Genomic DNA, 22,974 nt, shown 5'->3' on the forward strand with positions numbered 1-22,974 from the left:
ACTCAGAAGGAGGCATAGAAAGCAGTAGCAGTCACAGCCACTCCACAGAAAAGAGAAGCAGGAACATAGAAGATGTTTAGTGAGTTTTTAATTGTGAACGGCACTCCATGCTGAGGCATAATTTTGGGGAGAAATCTGATGAGAGCTGCACATTTAATTCAGAGTGGCACCACTGCATTACCTTCACCCAAAATCAAGATTAACAGGAAAGAATCTGTATCTGTTAATGTTGGAGAAGCAACCTGAATTCTGCCTTTCCATGACAGCTGCACTCCCATGAGGTCATGAGAGAGTCACCGTCCCACTCTCTGCCTCATTTCTCTCATTTTAAAACATGATTTACTTCACTTATTTCCACAGGTTTTGTGGCTGTAATGGGGAGTGCAGATCATTATTTTACTATTGCTCTGGCTGGGAAATCAGGCCTATCTTTCTCACTGTGTGTTCTCTGTTCATTACACACAGGCAGAACTGAAATCTGGAGAAACCAGAGTCCAGCTGCTGGGTGGAGGTTTTGCTGTGGTTCCCAAATACCCTCTTGCTGCTCTTGTTGGCTCAGGCTGTATTTGTAAACATTCACAGGCCCTCTCCTTTGGATTGTTCATTGGAGCCAGATTTTCTTTTGATGTGAAACAGGATGTGTGTGTTAATTAATTTATTTTACTCGAGGTAGGAAATTACTGCCAATGTTCTTTGAAGAATCCTGTGAGCCGTCTCTCCCCTCTTGTAAACATTCAGGCAATTTTGGTTAAAACATTTATTTTTTTAAAATTATGCATAAATGTTAATCTGGCTGTTTTATAGTGGAGAGGTTTTACAGGCTCTTTATAAAATGTCAAGGTCATCTTTAAACAGTTACTGTTTAAACTGAGGAGGTGAAACACTGGACCAAGAGGATTCAAATATGAAAAGAATGAAAACCAGTATTTTCTGCTAACAGGTGTTATTTGAGAGTTTTGTGCTGGTGAAAGTGATGGTGAAATACTCTGGAGACATTGCTTCTGCATCTACTCCTTTGTACTTGTACTGTGGACATTGTTAGTGAAAAGATACCCTTCCTGCCTTAGTCCTAAATTTGAAAGGACTTCTGCCTGGTGATGACAGGAAAGCACAGACTCTGTAAACGTTGACTTCCTGAGACTGCCAGGAGGGGCCAGTTCATGCCAATTTTGGCAGTGACGTTTGTGCTGTGGAAGTACACTACTTCATGGCTTATAATGGACCAGGAGCTTTGATGATTAAATGTTGCTTGTAATGTCTCCCAGATTCAGAGTAATCTCTCAGGATAAAAAGGTTTGAGAATCCCAGTGCTGGATGATTCTGTCATATTACATATAATTCAGCACTCCCATGTGGGCAAGGAGCATAGGGTGTTCCTTGTCAAAACCAAAAACTTTCAAATTGCAAGTTTAACAAAATTAATAATAAACCCCTGTATTTTTAAAACAACTTTCTATTTTTTTGTGTTAACATTAAATAATTCTGGTCATGGTTTGATGTTTAATTGGTAGGGTGCTATGATTTGAGAGTTAAAATTGATCAGTCTGTGACATGCTACCAGACATGCACAATATTTTACCAAACAAGACCAGACAGATGCCTCGTTCTGAACTGACTGCAGTTTGAGATTGATCCATCATTATACTATATGACAGCAAATTCCCCAAGGGAATGATTTGGTCTCTCTATAATCTCAAGAGTCTGCACACACTTCAGGGTATCTTTGGTGTCCAGCACTCTTATTCTGGGACAATAATCCACAGCCATTTAAATCAAGATCTAACAGAAAACTGAATGGAAAAAACTTAGTATCTCCCCAAGGACTGTGCCATAAATTCAACTGAGATGACAAGAGGATGGAATTGCAAGATGGATAGTGTGAGATACATTAGTTTCTCTTAATTTGAATTGAATTCAGATAGAGCTAGTAATAGCCAAATGTTGTGATGACTTTGATTGTGAGAGTTAAACTGGAGGTTTTCCCAGTGATCTGTGCTCCATTTTAAAAAGCAAAGAAACAAAGTTTGTTGCAGCTGGCACTAAATGGAGGACTTTTCTTTCAGCAGTAGTAATAGATCACATTGACTGATCACCAGAAACCAAAATGCTCATTTCTCATTCCTTTTGGTTATGGGTGAACCCCAGCAATGAGGGAGTTACTTGTTCATATTCTTCTCAACACTCTGAAAGGCAGCATTCAGCTCATGTGGCCTGTCCATCCATCATCCTTTTTTGCAGTATTAGCCTTTCCTTTGACAGGGACCTTATTTTAAAAAGAGGGCGACTCCATTCCAGAATGTGGCATTAATTTTCAGTATTCATTCAGTAATCAATATAATTCAGCATGGTATATGTATAATTCCATACAATATTTTAAGTTGGTGGAGATATCTGGGATATAGGGAGAAATCTGTGTTCATCCTTTATGTAACAGTCATTGAGTCATGCCATCTTGTTTAAACAAACAGTGTGAATCTTAAAATAGCCCCTGCACATTCCACTGCGATGGCCATATTCAAATGAATGTTCAAGATGTTTCCCCACTATCGTATACCCACAGAGTAACCCTTCAGTGACAGCAGAGCTGCCTGGAGTCACTGTTAAGCTAAACTAGGCACTGGTCATATGGATCTGTTCACTTCCTCTGGTGAAGCAGGAAAATCTGTTTCTCTGTCATTCATCCACCAAGAGAGGCAACAGAAATGAAATGTTTTGAGGCTAACACCATCTGAGGGTGATTTTAGCATACCAGTTACTGTTACTGGATAGTTATTAAAGGAACTTGTGGAACATGACCTTGTTGCCATATAAGTGGTGGGAAACCCTGCTCTTCACCTGATAAATAATTGACATTGGCCAGTTTCAAGAAGATAGAAGTGAAAACTTGGGGGTTCTTAACGCATTATTATTAGTAGTATTCTTATAGATACAGAACTAGAGGAGATTCTTATTGCCCACATTATTTGTCCAACTTTCATAATTCTTTCTGTTTTCTATAGGGTCCTATGGATACATTTCAAAGGATAATTTAGATGTGATGAAAGCATAAATATGTTGTAAAACAGATCAGTTAAGAGAGCAGCCAGTAGACATTGCAGCTCAGCATTCAAAAATTGTCTAGCGATGTCTCTCTAGCAAAGATAGTTTCCAAGAGGAATCTGGAAAGGTGAGTCTTTTGGAGCTCACTCAGTTTCTAACCTAGAGCTCAGGTTAGTGTTGGAGGGACTTGGATTTTCATGAGATGAGAAACATAAAATCAGGCTGCTGTAGCCCCTTCTATACGGCTCTGTGGGTGAAGTACTCAGCTCTTCAAGACTATCCATGTGTTATCTTCCACTAGGCTTTGCCTATATCACATGTAGTTGTCCAGGAATCCAGAACAGCTTGTGGAATCAGTCAATAAACCTGATATTAATACCTCATTAAGGTAGGATAAGGGTCTAGAGAAAAGATTGTATGGAGTGAGCTTATGCCAGTTAAAAATGCTGAATGTGTACCAAATGCTTCCCTTTCCTAGTTGGGGACCTAGCCCATGCTTCTGAAATTCAAAGTTGCAAGCATTTCAAGCTGAGAGGAAAGTATCTTGTGTCTAGGTGACTTGGAAAAATCTCAGTGAAAGGCATGTGTCCCCATGGCTGACTAGGGGGGCTGGGGAAGCAGGCAGCTGCCAGCAGGTACACAGAGCCTGCCCGGAGCACTGAGACCCTGCCAGACCACAGCTGCCCCCTCCTTTGCCTGAGCTCCTGGGGCAGTGACCCACAGCACTAAAGAGCAGAGATGTACAGAACAGGGCTGGCCACTTGGACACGCTACCTACTGCCCCTGTCTCGTAACAGTAGAAAGCTCAGGGATGTTAAAATAGAACAAATTTGCAATGAGATCAGGTTATATGTTTTATGAGCCATATAATTAACATGCGACACTCAGAGCCATGGGATATTATTGACTTAAATAGCTTAGTAACTATCAAAAAGGATTAGGCGTTGACATGAAACAGAATAGCATGTGCACTGACACAAGCTAGGATCAAAATTACAGGGGCTACCAATCCTGGTGCTTCAGGGCATATTTTGATCATCAGCTTGGGGTCAGGAGGAAAGCCACTCTCTAATCAAGAAGTGAGCAATATGCATGTGGGTCATAGTTACATGGATTTCTTTATTGGCCTGCTTTGATTCCTTTCCCTTTTTCTTCTGTCTTCCTTTCATACCCTTCTCTTCCCCCTCCCTTACATTTATCATCTGGAATAGGTCACTACTGAAGACAAGACACTAAACTAGATGGATGTCTGAATAGTCCCTACTAATAGGGTAATTTAATATTTGCTTCTCTCCAGAACTCTATTGTTTATTTCAAATAAAAATTTTATATTCATTCACTAAAAAGTTCCTCTCTTTCCAATCTTCTTTCTATGCATGCTACTTTTTATTTTTATCAGCCTCACTTACAAATCCTCAGAGGCAGCAGATGAATGTCAGTTTGGGAGAAGGAAGAGAACAACCAGGCACATTAAAGAAAATTGATTTTCTTGGTAGATACTCAACAATGGCATAAGTAAAAAACAAAATTTGAGATTTTGTATAGCCAACATGAATAATCACCTATGACATCTTCTATGAACATGAATGTGAGTCCGTGAACAGTCACGATAAGATGATGCTTGATTTAGGTAACTCTTTGCATGTTTCTTTGTAGATTCAGAAGCAAATAGTTAAGAATTTCAAAACTTTTCCTCACCCGCCAAAAAATCCCTCACTTTAAGACGATGGAACATTTCACACAATTTTAGACGTCTGGATGTTTTATTTTGCATTTTCATTTGTTACTATACTGAAGTAGTGTCAGGAAGCCCCCCACAATAGCAGGGCAGGTTGATTTTATGCCCTGTAATATCCTTGTGAGAGATAAGACCTACCTGGAGTTACTCACTTTAAAGAGACAGGCTGGAGAGCAGAGGCATAGAGAGGAAAACTGGTTGATTCTTTGTAAATAGCAGAAACCCAGAAAATGTCTATTTAAAAAATATGCCTACTCATTTTGTTTACTGTATGTTGCCTTCCCAAGTAATTTTCTTTTGCTAACACCCTCTCTTCGTATCTGATACTAGCTAGCACTGCTCCACTCAGCACAGTGATACATGCTGCCCTTGGGCTTGTTCAACCTTGCTGGAAAGATGCTATCATGCATCTTCTCCAGCATCCTTCCCATTTTCCACAGTGGTTAGAATTCCAGTTAGTTTCTGTGAACTAATTTTTTGGTCCTTCACTCTGCTTCCCTAAAGACCAACGTTTTTGTGTTATTGCCTTCCCACAGACATTCTTCAACATACCAAAGCTGACCTTAGGCTCCATGGACAGATGGGGCCTGATCCGAAGTCCATTAACATCAGAGGAAATGTCCATTTATGCCCATGGGCTTTGCATTAAATTCTTTGCATTTTACTTACTTTCTTTAGTGCCTCTTACTCAGCTCCAGTTATTAAAATCAGATTAATACCTCACAGATCCCTGACATTCAGAGTACTGTATAAGCCAAACTGTGCTACTTCAAAGATAGAGACCAAAACTGCTACTCTGCTAATATGAAATCTGCAGCTGGCTAATACTAAAAGCAAAGCATTACTTCCAGATTTCAATCCTGCATAACTTAGGTCAGGAGCTCACTTACTGTTCATTAGCTGAATCTCCCATTAGTACTACACAGGCTCTCAAAACCATTTCTTACTGTTCAGATATTTTCTGGTCCCTGCAACATTATTCTGACCAGGCACCATCGAGATTCACCTCTGTTTGCAGTTTTGCTCTCAGTAGAAGTAGACTGGAATGTCAGCCAGAACATCAATATTTCTTTCTGTTGACACAATACTCTCTTATCCATATTGCCACCCCTCCTCCTGCTTCATTTTGTCTACATTCCTTTTAAAAACTCTACTCTCATAATTTAGTCTCCCACTCAGTACTTGGTTTAATCAAGTCTGTCACTCAATTTATATCCCACTTCTCACTTAACACAAGTTTCTCAGTTAGCAATCTGTTTCTGTAGCACTTGCTATGCAGAACACATGGTTAGCTTTTCTTTACAGGCTTGCTCCTCTGTTCCCTTTCTGATTTCCAGACCTCACTTTTCCTTGTAAAACTTGAAGATGAGAAACGTCTTCTTCTGTCTCCCTCTTTTTACGTTCCTTGTGTATTTTTATGAGACCACTGCAATCAGAGCTTCTTAAATATCATGAGGTGCTTTCTGTAGAGCACAGAACACTCCTTGATTCCAGTTAAAACAGTTTTCAACTGCAGAATAGCTCTCAGTTCAATACATGGCTTTAGGTAAACCTCTCCTGTTGCTGTACTTTTTTGTCATGCCTTGACCGCTTTCCTCTGCATAAAAGTAAGATTCACTCCCTCTGGCTGTTTATTCATTACAGCACGCTAAAACTTGGTCCTAATCCTCCACTCTCAGTTTTGTGTTGTGGAACACAGCCCTGTTTCAGTTGCTCTTTACATTTTAACATTGGGAAGGGGTTGCATATTTTGTGATGACATCGCCTAGCCCAACCACAGCACAAACTTAACAGCTCACTTTTCCTGCACGAAGGACATCTAATGTCATTTTGGATGGTGGAAATGCAGTGCAGGTTGTGTATCAGCAACATTGCCCACCTCTGTATATAAAATCTCCCACTTGAATTTCATGTTATCAGCCAATTCCCCTGGTAAGGACCATGGGTTGTCAAACTGCTTTCCTCCTTGGCTGCAACTGTTCTGTTAAAGAAACTGGTGGCCCACCAAATGAGGCTGTTGGAGCAGTTTTATCTTGGCAGGAGACTTATCAACTGATACCTGTTGGACAGATCATTTGTTGGTTCTCTGAATCATACAGCTGTGTCAGCAGGTTTCCAGGTTTAAATGCTGGCATGGTGTAAGATGCAGAATGCTGTTGTTTCATAATCACCTTCTAGAGGTATTGCTTTGTTGTAATGCTACTGTTATGTTGTCCTACTTTTGCTATCTACTTTCTGCATAGGCTGAGGGAATTTTTGCCCACTGCATCACTTCGGTGTAGTCTTTGCAGCACTGGGCTGGCTGCATTTAACCTGGAGACAGGGAGCAGGGGGGATATGCAGGTGGCTGCTGTCACTGCTTTTCATATGATTGAATAACATGATGAATTCTCAGTCCAGATACAGTGCAGAAATATATGGTACTTATACAGTACTCTTAATTTTCAGATCAGTTTAATGCTACTCTTGGCTTATGGTACACTCATCTGTCTCTCTGAATGTTCTTAACACAGCTTGCACTCCCAGTCACGCAGGAGAGGCCAGCGCAGCCCTTCCCTCTCTGGCTGGATCAGTGACTGCCCTATATAAATCTGCATATTAAGCAGATTTGGCAATTGTTCAGACAGAGACAGACTCACTTAAGTAAAAGGAGAAAACAAACTTGCTTATGAAGGCACTGCAGCAGCACTCTCAGATGCTGCACTAGTAGAGACAGCACAGAGGCTGGTTTGTTTGCTTTTGTAGTTGGGAGACTGATGATTTCTGTTTGTCTTCTGCGTCCAAGTCCCATCACCATAAACCACGCGTGTGTGCGAATGCTGGTTCTCACTCTCTAACAGTTTCAAGACATTTCGCGTGTTACCGCTTTACCTCTGCTCCAGATGGTTCATTTCCTCGGGGACTTCCACACGCGTCCCCAAGGTCGGGCACCCGACAGCGCTCGGGAGCACAGGGCCCAACTTTGAGGTGGATCCGCAGAAGGGCTTGAGGCCCCGCTTCCCCCGCTCGCGGGCGGCAGCACAGCGGGCCGGGTTCCCTACGCTGGGCGCCGGGCTCTGACTGCGGTCGGGACGGGCGGCGGCGGCCGGGAGCTGCCGCCTCTCCCTCACCGCGCACGGAGCGAGCCGGGCGGCTGCTGCCGGCGGGCCGCGGCACGCAGGGGCCGGGTGGCCCGGTGTTAGCCCCGCTGACGTGCGCCCGGGGGAAGGCAGCGGCGGCGGCTCCCTCTTCCCTCCCCTCCCGCCGCACGCAGGAAGCTTATCCGGCCGCGGCTGGCCCGGCGCCCCTCGCGCGGGGAATTAAGAGGAATACCCGCGGTGCCCCCGGCCGGGGTCTGCTGCCGGCCGCCTGCGGAGCGCGTGGGGAGGGGGCGCGCCCGCCGCAGTCCGCCCGCCCTTGGCGCGGGGCGGGGGCGCTCACTGCAGTGCCCGCTCCGCGCCCGCGGGCGGGGGGAGCGGCCGCGCCCCGGCTGCAGCCCCCGGCGGGCGACGGCGCTGCGGGCGCCCCGGGAGCGCCCCCGGCGGCCACACCCCGCGGCGGGCCGGGGCCGGCGGAGGGAGGGGGCCGGCGCGGGGTGTCTCCGAGCCAGTTCTCGCGGTGCTGGCCAGGCTCAGCCTCCTTCCCCTCCCCGGCGAGCGGTGACTGTGCACGGCGGAGCGGGGAGCGCCGAGCCGGGCGCCGGGGGAGCCCGCGCCGCCCCGCCGAGCCAGGAGGAAGGCCGCCGAGCAGCGCGCCCGCCCGGCCCGTCCCCGCAGTCCTGCCCCATGCCCCAGCGACGTTGAGCTTCCCGCAGCCCGAACATGGCCACCACGGCAACGTGCACCCGCTTCACCGACGAGTACCAGCTCTACGAGGAGCTTGGCAAGTACGGAGCCTGCTGTGCGCCCCGCGCCGCGCCCCGCCGCCCGCCCCGGCCCCGGGACCCACCGGCGCTGCCGGGAGCACTGTGCCGGCGACCCGGCTCTCCCGGGAGCTGGAGGAGGATTAGCTGTCGCGCTGTAATCCTTTTCTCCAGACCCCCGTCCACCCTAGCGGCACAGCCCCCGGAGGGAAAGGTGTTCCTGCCCTCCTGGGTCGCCCCGCAGCCTGTCTTGGGCTGCGCGCTCCTGTTGCACCCCGAGATTCCCTCTCTTCCCTCCTTTCCTTCCTCGGGACCTGGCTGCCCCGTTCTCCTCCCCGCACCGTCTCCCAGCTACACGTTGCCGTTCTCTGCAACTGTTTCTGCGCTGGGACGCGACACTGTTACAGTCACTCCGCGATGCTTCAGTCCCCACTTCCTTGTCCCTGTGAAAGGACCAGGTGCTGCTGCACCGCGCTTCTCCTCCCTCCCTGCTTCCCTCGCTTCTTCCCTCCCTCTCTCCGCACTTGTCTCCGCATTGGCAGACTTGCTGCTGCACCCTAGGACAGGGCTTTGCAGGGGAGCCCAGTTGGGCAGGAAAGCAGAGTAGAAAGGGCCAGGGTAGGATTATGGGGACGGTGCTTTCGTGGGTGCTGCTGCTCGCTCCCTCCCTTCCTGCACCAACTGCTGGGCTCTGCTGCATCTCTTCTCTCCAGCCCGGTGTCCCCGTCCCTCCCCACACTGCTGCAGCTGTGTGTCACCAAGCCCGGGCCCCGGTGTTGGTGCTCACCTTGATGCTCATTGGTTTGTATGTAGAGGTTGAGGAAGGGGATAAAAAGGCAGGACTCCGCAGTATTGGAGGGATTCAAGCTATTTTAGGCTCCCTGTAGGACTAACTGTATGTGGGGCCCTTGTGCAGCTTCTGTTCCCCTTTCTCATAGTTGAAATACGTACATTTGCCCTTAGACACGGGTTTGTATTCCTGATCTGAAGGACTGCTAGTTTTCTCATATTTGTCCTTTTCCCTTTTCAGATCTTTCCTGTAAAGCTAGTTGTTATTCTTTACCCACCATGTTTGGTTTTTTGTTTTTAAAAAATAAGGGGCTGTTTTCAAGTGCTCATTGTGTAGTCCTGTAGATTTTCAGTCTCTATCTTTTCACCTTGGTCTCTGTTGTATTCACTCTTTTTCCTCACAGAAATCCTTCTTCTCTCTCTCTCAGACCTCTTCTTCAAGAGGAATTCTCTTCGGAATAGTTATAATAATAGTTTCAGCTTGAGAAAATGTACAAAGCCTCATAGTTTTCTACTTACTTCATTAATAGGTACATGCTTATCCCCCTTTGCAGGTGGGTTGAAGGATATAAGAGAACTAGTAACTTTTTCAAATTGTTGCAGTGATTTGTGACTGAGCTTGCACTTGAACATGTGAGAAATGAGTCCTGGTTTTGTGCTCTGGCTGCCAGGGATGCTGTCTTTGGGAGATGGACTTACTGGCTAGTGTTCACAGCGCCTTTCAGGGCTGTTTGACTCCTGTTTATCAATCCCTTTTATGTCCTGTTTCTGTGGCTGTATGGTCTCTTTCTCCCCACACAGTGTGCTCTTCCTACTGCGCTGTCTGTGAGGGGGCTTGAGGAGTCTTCAGGAGGCTTGAGTATCATATAGACTTAAGTTTTTTGCTGATGAGACAGCATGCATTGTTCATCAGATTCTCAGGTGTTGTGTCCCTCCTCCGTATGTCTTCTGCCCTGTCCTTAATCTGGTCCGTTCTTGGGACAGGAATTATTGCTATTATATTCTCATTTTCAGTTTCATAGCACCTACCCTCTTTATTTTTCTTCCAGGGGAGCCTTCTCTGTGGTCCGCAGATGTGTAAAGAAAAATTCTTCACAGGAATATGCTGCAAAAATCATCAACACCAAAAAACTATCAGCTAGAGGTTAGTGTCTCTATATACCTTTCTTCTGTACATTAATAGAAAAATACTTCACTGGAGTTGAGGCTGTAATATATTTAAGGGAACTGTAGTTTCTTGTTTCAGTCATTATTTAAGCATTTCAAAATAATTGAGTTGTGTGGCACAGAGGAGACTGAAAGAAGGTAGTGTGGGATGATAGAAAAATTCCTGTGTCTGGAAATGGATACTCTGTAAAGTGATGTTGTCTTTTTTCTTCTTGAGATCTTCCTTCAAGCTGAGCTAGAGGTAGATTCATCTATGTGTGTGTGTACCAATCACTCATAATAAAGAGAAGTGTTGCAGACTTATTTTGCTGAATGTCTTTTTTACCTAGGAGATCTGTCTTACCAGAACAGATGTGATTATTTTTTTTGAAAGATAGATGCTATATGCCTTGCTCCTTTCATGCTGTAGTTAAAGGTGGTGTGTTTGGAAACTAAAAAGTCTGACTTCAACAGCAGAAATAGGTTGGATGGAGAAATCTTTCCAATTTAACTTCTCGACATATTAGAACAAGGGGTTTGTGCTTTCTGAGTCCTGGAGACTTACAAAACCTGAAACTAGACTGTAGTGTTATGAAAAGAGAAAAGATCTTAACTGTTCTCCCAAGCTGTTAGTCTTCTGTTTTCCAGGGACATACATATGCACAAAGGGTAGTAGACCATAGAGTATGAAGGAATTATGTATCTTCTGATGTGTAGGGAATCACTACAGGGATTAAAATTGCCTTGTGGGTGGGGTGGATGAGGACAATGAGAGAAACTGAACTGCAATGAAAGATGCTGCAACAGGGAGTGCAACAAGTTGAGATGCCAGAGGCAACTGTTTCTAGAAAAGGTGAACAAGAAAAGTTGTAAATCTTTAGAGGCCTTTCAGGTTTGACAAAATTAATATATGAAGCCCTTGACTATCTTGCTAGTGGAGTAGAGGGCTTAATACTGGGGTTGACTGGGAAATGAAAGAGAAAAGCGGGAGGAGAAAGCAAATGATCTTAATAAATGATTTAGAAGTGAATAATGTTTTGCCTAATCCTTACAAAAAAGAAAAATAGAATATGTATTCTCCTTTTTGCCAGAATGTGAAATGTGATGATAAGAGCAGAAGACGGTTTGAAGAATAGTGAAAAATTTCCATTTACTGTAGTTTGTATGAAGAAGTAGTGTCAGTGGTAGTATGCTGTCAAGCAGTGATTTTTCTTTTCTTTTTTCTTCTTTTTTTTGTTTTTTTCTTTTTTTTTTTTTATTTTTTTATTTTTATTTTTCTACTTCTGGAAGCAAGCATATGTGCTAAGGTGTTTAGTATTTAGCCTGAATGAGGCCGTATTGGGGGCCAACCAGTGGAGCCCTGGATTGTTAATGATTGTTGATCTGGGCTGCAGATCTTTTGAGAATCAGTGTCTCCTCAATGTTCACGTGACAGTGCCTGCTGATGTAGGTGGGATATCCAATCTCTTGAGTTCAAAATTAGTTCAACTTAATATGGGAGAGGTTTGAAGAGTGGCTTTGCTTTGCTGACGGCCATTAATGCTGTGTTTGCTCTGCAGACTTCCCTGTCCATCCTGTAGTGAGGACTAAAGCTCAGGAGAGCCATTTCTCAGATGTTAATGGACACCAGGCCGCTTTGAGAAGGGAGCGGGCAATTTGATAAACTGTTCACAAAGGATAAACTGTTATCTTACAAAGGACAGGGTATTGAAGTTAATGGGAAAAACTGCAGGCTGAAAATAGTTGAAGCAAAATTAAAAAACATATTAGCTGAAGTCTAAAATGCTCAGAAAAACTTACTGAGTCAATTTTTAAGTGTTTGGTCACTCAATGAGTTATAGAGGGAGAAATATATAGATTCTAATTGTTTTTCGTAATAAGGGGATGACAGTTTAATGACCCAACAAGTAGGAAAAGTAAGTATGGGTGAATACAGGGCATGTTTTGATCTATACTTACTATTTAGATTTCATACCTTCCTATAAATAAAATACATGAAGGCTGCTAACCTGGTTTTCAGCTACTTAACTTGAGGCAGCTGGCAATGTTATACTTAAAAATGTATTGGTTAGGTAGGGTAAGTGTGAGGAGAACCAAGAAAGAAAATATATGTTTTTGCTAGTACAGAAGAATATCAGAAACAAGGGACTGATCAGGTTGTGTTGAAGTTTTAACTGAGGACTGAGAAATCTGTGAAAAGTGAATAGTGACTTCAACCGAATATGTAGGTTCCTCAGTTATTCCAGCTGTGTTTGGGGTAAGTACAAAAAGTACTTACAGTAAAAGACTGAGTATTTTGATAGGAAGTTAGTGAATTCACCTTGGAATAGGTCTTTAAAGCATTGAAGGAAAAATGTGTGCTATTTAGACATTGCAGCTGTAAATCAGTGATTAGGGAGATTCAATTCAGCAACGTGAAAATGAAAGTCTCGGGAAAAGGCGTTTTAGAAAGCTGTCTCCCTGAGGAGCAGAATTATGGTGTTAATTCTGCAGCATCCTGGATATATGTTGCCTGATGTGTCCTTTCCCCAAGCTGGCACTTCTCCTTGGGGTGTCCATGTCTCTGCCCATCAGTACCTCTGCCCGGGGCTCTCCTGTGCACCCAGCTGCATGCTGTCCATTGCACAGGGTAACTCACCCTCTTGACCTGCCTCCCATGCTGCTGGTTTTCTTCTAGGCATGGTCACAGAGCCAGAATATTCCCTTATTTGGGGACAGCCAGCCCCTCTCCAACTTAAGCATAGCTACATGTAACATTTTTTACTATCCCTAGCAGAATTTGAACCTGTATGGACACCTGATGCAGTAACTGCTACTTCAAGAGTCAGCATCTTGCTGCTGCTGCAAAGTATGTACAGCCCATTGCTGCTTCACAGGAGTTTTGCCTGCTGTAGTGCTTTCCTTGATTCTGTTCAAGGCAATGGTAACAGAGCCTTGCTCTCCTCCTGCAGTACTTCTTGTTACCTTTGTTTTTCAAGACTCATGATGAAGAAATACTAGATAGCTTACTGGGAAGTGCTGAAAAGGAGGAAGAGGAACGCTTCAGGGTGAATTATATGCAATTAAAGGGTAAAGACTTGAAGAGGCATGGTGTTTTACAAAGCTTCTCTGTGAAAGCAAGGAGAATGGATGGGGTGCTGGTCCTGACAGCTTCAGTCTAGTAAATTTCACCCTTAGTAAGATACCAAGTCAGCTGTTGAGAGGAGAGTCTCTTTTTTATACTGTCTATGATTTTTGGATGCCTGTTCTCTCTTAAATAAGTTTTGTCAGTAAGAGCTGGTCTAAATTGAAATTCATATTTTGACTTTAATGAAATATTTGCTATTATTCATGTTGTGTTGATGCTTAACACTGCCCAGTGAAGACCATGCCAAGAAGTTTAATGTTAAATAGGGTCCAAATGCTTGTGGAAAGGGAGAGGAAACAGACTTCACCTTAGTCAGCATTGAGCTGACATATAAGAGCAGTGGTTATTACACGTGGGGAAAATACAATGCTTCAGTCATCCGAAATTCCTATGGGATTGAATGCACAGACTTTTACCAGCACTACGGGTAGAGGGAAGTAATAACTGTACTTTTTTGAAAGTTGTCTTGTGGCTTCCACCAGAATACTTTTTGAACATGAAAATTCATAGCAAGTAGTACTACAGTGAAGTTCAAATAAAGTAAAATTACTTGCAGTGATCAAAAGATCAAGAGAGAAGTAGTAGCTTTAGTAGCAGTAGGGAAATATCCCCAATTTGACTTGCCAGCATATACTTCAAGAGAGTCTGGCTGTGGAAAGAGGTAGGCAGAGCTTTAGGATTTGATAATTTTTAGTATGTTTTTTATACCAAATAGTATTTAGTGATCCTGCCACCATCTGTAGTATTTCTGCCTTTTTTTTTAAGTGCAGGGGGAAAAAATCTCTGTGTATTACATCTACTGTTAAATTTAATTTGCTGTTGAAAAAATCTGTATCTTTTAACTCTTGCAAGTGACATCTCTTGATGAAAAAATTAAAAACAGCTGTCTTGTAAGTTAGTCCACTTCACTGTGTTCTCCTTACTGTGGCTTTGCTCTTGACTGTGAAATAGAGGTGGCTTCTCTCCCTGTTCTTCATCTTTCCAAATTTGTAAACTGGATAAAAATTTGCAGTCTACCCAGTTATTTTGTTGTTGTTCCTGTAGGAGATTATGTGGATTGTGGGAGGAGCAGGGAATTACTTCTGTGTATCAAACCCCAACAGGAAAAAAAGCACTCTCTATACTTCCAACTCTGCTTTTTTTCCCACACCACTATTGTCCTGGCTTTTGGTTCTGTAGTGGTTGCCGATTTGGGCTTTACAATGTGTTTTGTCGAAGGTGTCAGAAGTAGTTTCCCTGGACGCTAAAACGTAGAGCTTGAATGCTGCAGAGGATGTTTAGCAGCATCAGTTCCTAACATCTTTCTTGATCTGTTCTGTACGTGTTCGTAGCTGCTGCTTGCATTAGGACTCCCTGGGACTGCTCTTGCGGCTGCCAGGCTTTGAGTCCCGTGTGGGGCACCGCGCACCACTGGAATTGGCTGCGTGCAGGGCGCTGCACTGCAGCGGGGCCACCGGCTCTGCCAGGGCGGGCAAGCCCAACACCGGTCACAGACGGCTCAAGCGCAAAGCCAGACTCGTGTAGAAATGTCCTGTGATAGGTGCCCTCTGTGTGTTCCTGTGTTTGCAGGTTGAGGACAAATGTCCTTTCTTGCAGGGAATGGCAAATCAAACCATGTCTGCTCAGCTGAGCAGCCAAATCAGGTCCAGTCATTTGGTGTGGGAGAGAAGCTGCCCTTCCTGCAGCATGGGCTGAGTGAAGAGCTTCCCTGCACCCCAGCTCCACCCCGTGCCTCCTCTTTGCTGCCTGCAGAAGTCTGAGAGATGCTGTGGTTAGGGAGCATATATTGCGGACCAGCTGCAGTGGGTTGGAAATGTTTTGGAAGTCTGTGCACGCATGGAGGGAAGTAGGGAGCAGAGCAGAGCCTGCTGCACACCCCCCAGAGGGTATGAGGCTGGGAACTGCCTGGTGGAGCTACTGTAAGATGCTGGGTGCTAAGGCATGGGGGCTGTAGGGGAGGAATCAGTGGGGTGGGCTCATAGGTAGCAAGTGGCTGAACTCTTCACTCTGCACCACAGCACACAAGTGCGGCAGGGGCTGGTGGTGAGGCGGCTCAGCTGATATCAGAAACAGCAGCCCTCTACCTCCCATCAGCAGCCTGCCTCCCCCTCTTCTTCCTACCTGCCTCTGCTTGTAGTCCCCTGCATAGGGGAAGAGCGGTTCAAATAGTGTATATATATACCACTAGGGGAAATTTCATTGGAAGAGGTGTTTGGAGAAGAGGAGGGCTTGTGCAAAAGAAGAGACCCTGACCTCAGAGGAGAGGTTGGAGCTGGGAATTTAGTGGAGAGCTGCTGATGGTTGGCCTGGCTTTTTGCGTGCCCCAACATATCAGTACAGGCAGGAAAATGCCCTGGAGTGAGAGCCAGCAGAGATTGTTGGGGTGGCGAGTGGTGGATGCCTTGCTTTACTGTGGCTCACTATGGCCAGAAGCTGGCTTCCTCCCACTGTGGATGTTAGTGGTGGTTGGGGTTACCCCAGGCTGCCTCTCAGTTTACGCTGTATATTTTATAAAGGAGCTGGAACAGAGCAGACAGGATTTCAGCTTGTGTCTGTCTTCTCAGTGGTCACATTGAGTATTAAATTTCCGGCATTAACAATGGGGGGGGGGGGGGGGGGGGGGGAAGTGGGCACACAGATTGGGCAGGAGTTCCTACTGGCTCTGCACGAGGTTAGAGAAAGGAGCTTGGTGAGAGAGTCGGGTTTCTTGTTTTCCCAATATAAACTGGATTTGTGTATGGCAGAAATGTGATTAGACTAACTCCTGCACGTGTCCAGAAGCCCTTAGCTCTAGAGCATTTACTCTGATCAGCCAGCCATGGCTGAAATATTTGTAGGTGCCCTTACAGTGAAGAGTAGGATGTTGAGCACCCTGTAGATATTTGGGGCAAGGAGAGCTACTTCGATTTCTTGTAGGAAGGATCCAGTGAAAAAACTACTTGCTTTTTTTTGTTGATTTTGGGGTGTAGCATGGAGATTTCACTATCTCCAAATTTAATCCTTCTCTATACAGTAGCAAAATCATCAGTAGCAGAGGAGGATTCATCTGTAGATCATAAAGAAATTTTTAAAGAGTGCCCTCCTCCCCAACAATGGTTTAGCACCACTGTTTTGCTGTTTTAAGAGAGGACTATGACAATATTTTTGTTCCTTTCAATTCCCTGGAAGTATTCTAGTTGTTCTGGCCCTCCAAATTGGGTGAAAACAGTTTTTAAAAGCGAAGCATGCTAATGCAAATATTTCTCTCCACTGTGCTGTCTGTGAGCACAACCCTGACAATGAAGGCATTACCCACACTTTTAATTAACTCTGACCTGTCACCTGTTTTGGTATTTCCAAAATACCAGTGTCCTGTGGTCTTGAAATCTCCTGATTTTTACCAACATAACAGACTTTAAAAAAAAAAAAAAAACAAACAAAAAAAAAAAAACCAAAAAAACCCACATTCATTTGCCAGTGTTTGACTATAGAGTGAGCTATTGCTGTTGTCTTGGTTGGGTGAAGAGGGCAATATTGCCTGGCATTAGGGTCACCAGCACAGGAAAGAAGCCTTGAATGCCGTAAAAAACGAAATGTGGAGTATCTCACATCATTGTATGTTTGCCTGCGACAGAAGTGATGTTGGTGCTCAGAGTAGTCATCTTTGGCAAAACAGAGGTGCACTGGTTTCTGATGGGCAAATGAATCCTTAAAATTTTGAGGTGCTCACTAGATGTTTTGGGGTTTTTTTTAGTGTATGGAGGGAATGTGACCCTATAACTTAAACTACTGTAGTTGCTGCTGATCCTTATGACAATAAGCTTAATGCTTCAAAAATTGGGGCCCTATGAATTAGGCTGACATCATGTTCCTTTTTATACTTTATTAAATTTACTGTCTATTTAAATATCACTTTATACTTTGGTAACATCTCCCCAAACATTCTGGTATTGCTTCCTGATTTTTGGAGAACAGTTGCAGAATACCTCTGAAGAAATGGGCTGGCAGTATCATAGAAGTAAGCTTTCTGAACAGTGCGGGGTAGCCAAAAATAAGTGGGGCATGAATTTAACTTTCTGGTGAAACTGAGTCTATAGTTGTTAGATTTTGATTCCTCGTAGCTCTTTTCACCTTTTACTCTTCATCTGCCTTTCTTTCTGTTTTAATTTTGAGTTTGTTTTGAATATTCATTTGTTTCTCATGGATCAGTAACTTTAACCCGTAATTACATTAAACTATAATGCTTTGATTGAAAATAGTCCTTTAGTAATGCTGCTTTATGCTCCTCCTTTCCTCCCAGAGAATATTACACAGTTCCTATTGTTCCCACAACTTAGATGAGCAGACTGGGAAGTGTGGTTGTTGGTGCAAGCGGCTGATTACTGATGACTGAGACTAACTGAGAGATGTGAGAGAGCTGGTTAATGTTGTATCTTGCTTTTCTATGATAGAGTCAGGAGAGAAGGAGATAGCCATGGCTTTACTCCTGGTGTCAGGATCTGTCTCGCCTGCTCCTGGCAGAGTCAGAGGGAGAATTCCCCGTCTCTGAGATGTGAGTTGAGTAAATGCGATGACCTTTCAGAGAATGTGTGTGTGCATATAACTTTCGTGTTATGTTCCTGGGAGCATGAGTTGCGTATCTCTCTGGTGACCCTGTGTCCTGCTGCTCCCATCCAAAGTTCCCATCCTGAGTTAGCTGTTGTCCAAGCATCCACAGCCATGAGATCTTGTCTTACCTGTGGCTGGAGTGTGCTTATTTGTGACACTGGGACAAGTCCAGCTTAGTGTGATGCTGCACAGAAGGTTGCTAGCTCATCTCTTCTCTTTTCTAGAAGCCACGGGTGGTTCCACTGTTAAACACAAGACCCTTTTCTTTCTGAGGCAGCGAAGGTAGCATCTCTCTTTGCAGTGCTGTTGTTCATGCGATTCTGTCAGAGTCCCAAAAATTGAGCTGAGAATTGTCTCAGAGTAAAGAGTAGGCATTGTGGGAATGAGTACATAGTTAATTTTAAAGAAAAACAAACCCCATGTAAACTTATCTCTCAGCTTGTGAAGATGAGCCTGGGAGTGGGCATAGCTCTTTCTAGGCCTACGAGCCAAAGGCTAAATGGCAGATCAGGCAGGGAGTGGCAGCCTGCCTGCTGTGGCAGAGCTGGTGGGTTATCTCTGGGGGCTGTTGCCATGATGACAGTGGCAAACAGGGACTGAAAAATTTACCAGACGCATGTGAGCCAAAGGATTAAACTTTCTCATAGGAGAGAAGGGAGGGAGGAGGGTGGGTGATGATGTATTAACGAAGGACAGTATCCTAGTGAGAAATACCAGGCTCACTCTCCTATAGCCACTGGGATGGCAGGGGGGAATGCAGACTGGCGTTCCTCCTCCAGTCTAAACTCTGGGCAACACTGCTCTGACCAATTTCCTCTTTGAAGAGGAAAAAAAAAGCACCCTGCTTTCACTGCATAAATCATCAGGATTTGCATTGCTTTGGCAGGTGAAATGTAAGAAGTGGGAAAAGACGGTCTCTCCTTTTTGGTCTTTTTTTTTTTTTTTCTATTCCCTCTATTCTACAAGTAACTCTAGCTCTTTACATTGTGCTTAGAGATTTTCTGCACTAGAGTTAACACAAATCAAGTTTCAGTGTTGCCTGCAGGTTGCAGACTATCAAACATGATTCTAACCAGCCTGCACTACTGTCATCGATAGCACAAGACTGTAATCATTGAAAACGCCCAATGCAAAACCATGTCAGCACTACTAGAGCTAGTAGTGGTCTTGACCCTGCATAGTGCTTTTGTTCCCTTCCCAGAGCTGAGGCAGTGTCCCTGCATATCAGAGTTGATAGCGTGGTGGGCAGGCAGTACATGAGAGAGGCTAAGCTTGGCAGTTTTCCCTCCGCTGGAGTCTGAGGAAGTCCTATTACTACCCTGTGCTGCAGCCTCCTTTGTGGAGGCTGACCATCATAAGGACTGGTCCTAGGAGAATTAATGATTTGCAGCTGGCTGGGGAGCAAGGAGCTGGTGAGGGGGTTTCTGCACTCAGTGCCAAAGATCTCAGTGCTCCATAGCAAAAGTGGTATTGCTTGGTTGTTTCCAGTACTGCAAATTAGCACAAATTTTCACAAAAAAACTTCTTGCTAGCAGCTTCAGGAAAGACATACCTGGTTGTGCCTGGGCAACATCTGAACAGCAATATACGAGCATAAAATGTTTGTCTGAAGGCTTAGTAGGATAGAATTGTGGTAATAAAAACTAGTTTCATTCTAGAAGGGCTTCTTCAACTTAAAACATTTATTTATAAAATGAGACATTAATATCTATGGAAATTAGTGATATAGGTCTTTCCCACTAGCCCAAATCCCAGTGGACTTTTAAAGCTCTTGTGAATACAGGCCATAAGTGAGAACAAGGATTTTAAGCCTCCAAAGCCAGTTTTCTTTCCTTCACTTCCACTCCTTTTCTAGGCACCTGAGTTAGCTGGTGTAGGCTGCAGCTTGTCTTGTGGAGTAACTCAGTGTTTGGATGTGCTTTATCTTATGCAGTTACTGTGTCATCTCTGATAAATCAGTTGGTGTAGACTGTGGTAAGTGATAGCTGTGAAGACAGAGATGTCGTTTCTTGATGTTGAAGACAACTCTTTTGAAAAGAGGTTTTCTCAATCCCGGGGGAGCAGTGAGAAAAGGAGAAGCAGTATGACATAGCCTGACATGTGAGGTGAAAAAAGGAGACAGAAGAGCTAAATCCTTACACTGCAGTGTACTTCCTCTGTTCCTGGTTCTTTTACAGGGACCTTTCTTTCATAAGGGGTATCCTTGTCTATGTAGCAGAATATAGTCAGTGTGTAAAGTTTCCTGCAGCTCTGGAGATGGGTGAGATGTGTGTGTTTATCCAGCTCTGTTTGCTGCTAGATACCTGATGTCATACACCTGACTTGAAATGTGACTTCATAGGGGACAGTCCAGTGCTTTCTCTGGGATGCACTTTCTAGATGCACATTTCAAATTACATGGGTACTCTGGAAGCTTTTTCAGGGAAAACAGCTTGTTAAAACCTATCCTATATTGGTCTCCAGTGCCTGCCAAATAAACTTAGTGTTTCTGCTGTATTAGAGTAGCTGCCCTTCTGAAAATGTCCATATGTGTCTTGGGGTTTTGTTTGTTGGTTTTGGGGGGTTTTTTTTTGTGTTTTTGTGGGTATTTTTTGTTTGGGGTTTTTTTTGCTTGTTTTTTGGGGGGGTTGTTTTTGTTTTGTTGTTATTGTTTTGGTTTTTTAAATTTTTATTTATTTCCTCATATTCCTTTATATCAAAACATATAACATTTCACAGGTAATGGGCCAAGAAATAGCCCATTGGCTGGCAGAAAACATAGATGTAGAAGGAGGAACTTGTCTTTACTGGCCTCTGTAACCCACAGGGACTTGCTGGAACATTTTTCTTGGAGGCTGCTAGAGAGTATAGCCTGGTGATGCCAAGCAGGACTTTTCTGTTGTTTGCCAAAAGGATTGGTGTGCTGTTAAGTTTAATTTTGCCTGCTTCAGGGCCAGTCCATGTAAGCTTTGGGTATCAAATGTCCTCTGTTGAGATTGTGTCAGAGAGATGAGGAGCGTTGAAGTTGCACGGCTTTATTTTATAACTGGTGCCTGTGCAGAGACAAAGCTTGATTGTGATGATGTGTTTCTTCAGTACAAGTTAAAGTAGTGATTCATAGCTCCTGTGTTACTTTAAATATTCCTGATTTTTGGACTGCTCATTGAAAAGTGGCTTTCAGCTCTGCCCATTTTTGTTTGACTCGTGTGTCATCTGGCCTAGAATCTGCCAGCTCTGCAGATTAGGATGTTGTGTTGTGTCTGCTGCTTGTTATGAAGTTGCCTGGATTAAAATTTTCAGTGCAGAGCAATGATCCACAGCCTTCTCTGTCTGTCTGAATTGCTCTTGCACTTAATAAGGATGATGTAGAGGAGTGAAGTGTTGGTCAGCTTGTCCTTTGTGTGGAAGCACTTCTACAGCAGTAGACTGGGAGTCGAGCTCTCATAACACATTTGTCTTCTCCAGACAGCCAAGTTCAGCATCAGATATATAAAAAAAGAGGCACAAGGCAGTTGGTTTTTTTGATAATCATTATCAAATATTGCTGACAAATTCAGGTGACTCTAGTTGCTGCTAGCAGTTTATGTTGCTGCAGACCTGGTTACAGTTTTAAGGAAGCACATTATGTCTTGTTAACTCTTCGTGGCTCTGTACATTTAGTTTCTTCAGTAGTCCTGAAGGTGAGCTTAAAAATCTTTCCCTTCCACCACCTCACGAATAGTCAAGAAGTTTCTTATCTTCCTGATGAATTATGAAATGTTAATTGCTGAAGTTTTTTTCTCATTTGAAAACACAGCCAAAATTTCTTCCCCATCTTGGCAACAAAACTTGGGTGTCATGGTTGCAGTTACCTTATCTAAAGGGGTGGTGGGGGTTGGCTCGGGAACAAGACAACATGCAGCTCGACTGAGCCAGAGGAACTTAAATTCTTCCTTCTGCATCTTTGAATTCCTGGATCCTGCATTGCAGTGACTTGACACTGCTGAGATCTGCCTCCCTGTCACACTGTTACCTTGTCTGCTAACCAGCTGTAGTCTGATACTTACTTAGCTGGTTCATCCAAAACCACGGACACCTGGTGTGATCAGCTGATGGGGAGAAGAAGGGAACTCATGTCCAGAAATAAGCTCACTTGGTGTGGTTTCTCTTTGTTAGGCTATGTTCTTCAGGACCCTCTGTGGCTAGTGGGGTTAAGACAGAGCTGCTGGAGTTCTTGCACAGGAACAGTCACTATGTATGCAGCAGAGAAGGTGCTGATATGCCTGTGTTGCCTTTGGAGCAGCTCTGTGTCCTACTGTCTCACTTACTGCATGTCCACTTTAAGAGAGTTCATCTGCAATGCAGCTGTTAGCAGGGAAGTTCTGTAAATCAAGAGGGAGTGAGTGCAAGTGAGCCCAGTGTCTGCAGTTGTGGCTGGGTCCTCCCCAGGGCACAGGGAAACTTATTCAGAAAGACTTTTTGCAGGAGGAGAAAGGGATGGCAATGCGCTACTGATGGTAGGAGCCCCTCCCTTCTGTGCCTGTGTATGCATCAGCTGCTCAGGAGCTGGAAAACATGGAAAAGCACAGTGGGCAGCAGTCCTGGAACTGGAAAATCTTTTTATGCTTTTCCCCTCCTCACTCTGCCACAGAATCTAACCAGGTGTTTGCTTAGGGCCAATCCTGTCAGGATGTCTTTATAGCACACTCCCTTCTTACACAGGATGTCCTGTTGGAATTTGGAGCTTGT

General features: G+C 44.3%; 1 protein-coding gene across 6 annotated transcripts in view; it reads left to right on the plus strand.

Moving 5' to 3' along the window:
• CAMK2G (calcium/calmodulin dependent protein kinase II gamma) overlaps window positions 1-22,974 on the plus strand; it is a 208,150-nt gene that overhangs the window by 79,778 nt on the left and 105,398 nt on the right. For 5 of the 6 annotated variants that reach the window (XM_082286222.1, XM_082286219.1, XM_082286221.1 and 2 more), the window contains exons 1-2: window positions 8,330-8,642; window positions 10,457-10,551. In XM_082286222.1, coding sequence (XP_082142348.1) covers window positions 8,578-8,642; window positions 10,457-10,551 — 160 coding nt within the window. In that variant the 5' untranslated portion in view covers window positions 8,330-8,577. Of the gene's footprint in view, window positions 1-8,329; window positions 8,643-10,456; window positions 10,552-22,974 lie in introns of those variants that run through there. The other variant, XM_082286218.1, reaches the window with a different exon arrangement.

This window comes from Coloeus monedula (assembly GCF_965178545.1).
Source record: "Coloeus monedula genome assembly, chromosome: 8".
In the NCBI taxonomy this organism is placed as follows: Eukaryota; Metazoa; Chordata; class Aves; order Passeriformes; family Corvidae; genus Coloeus; species Coloeus monedula.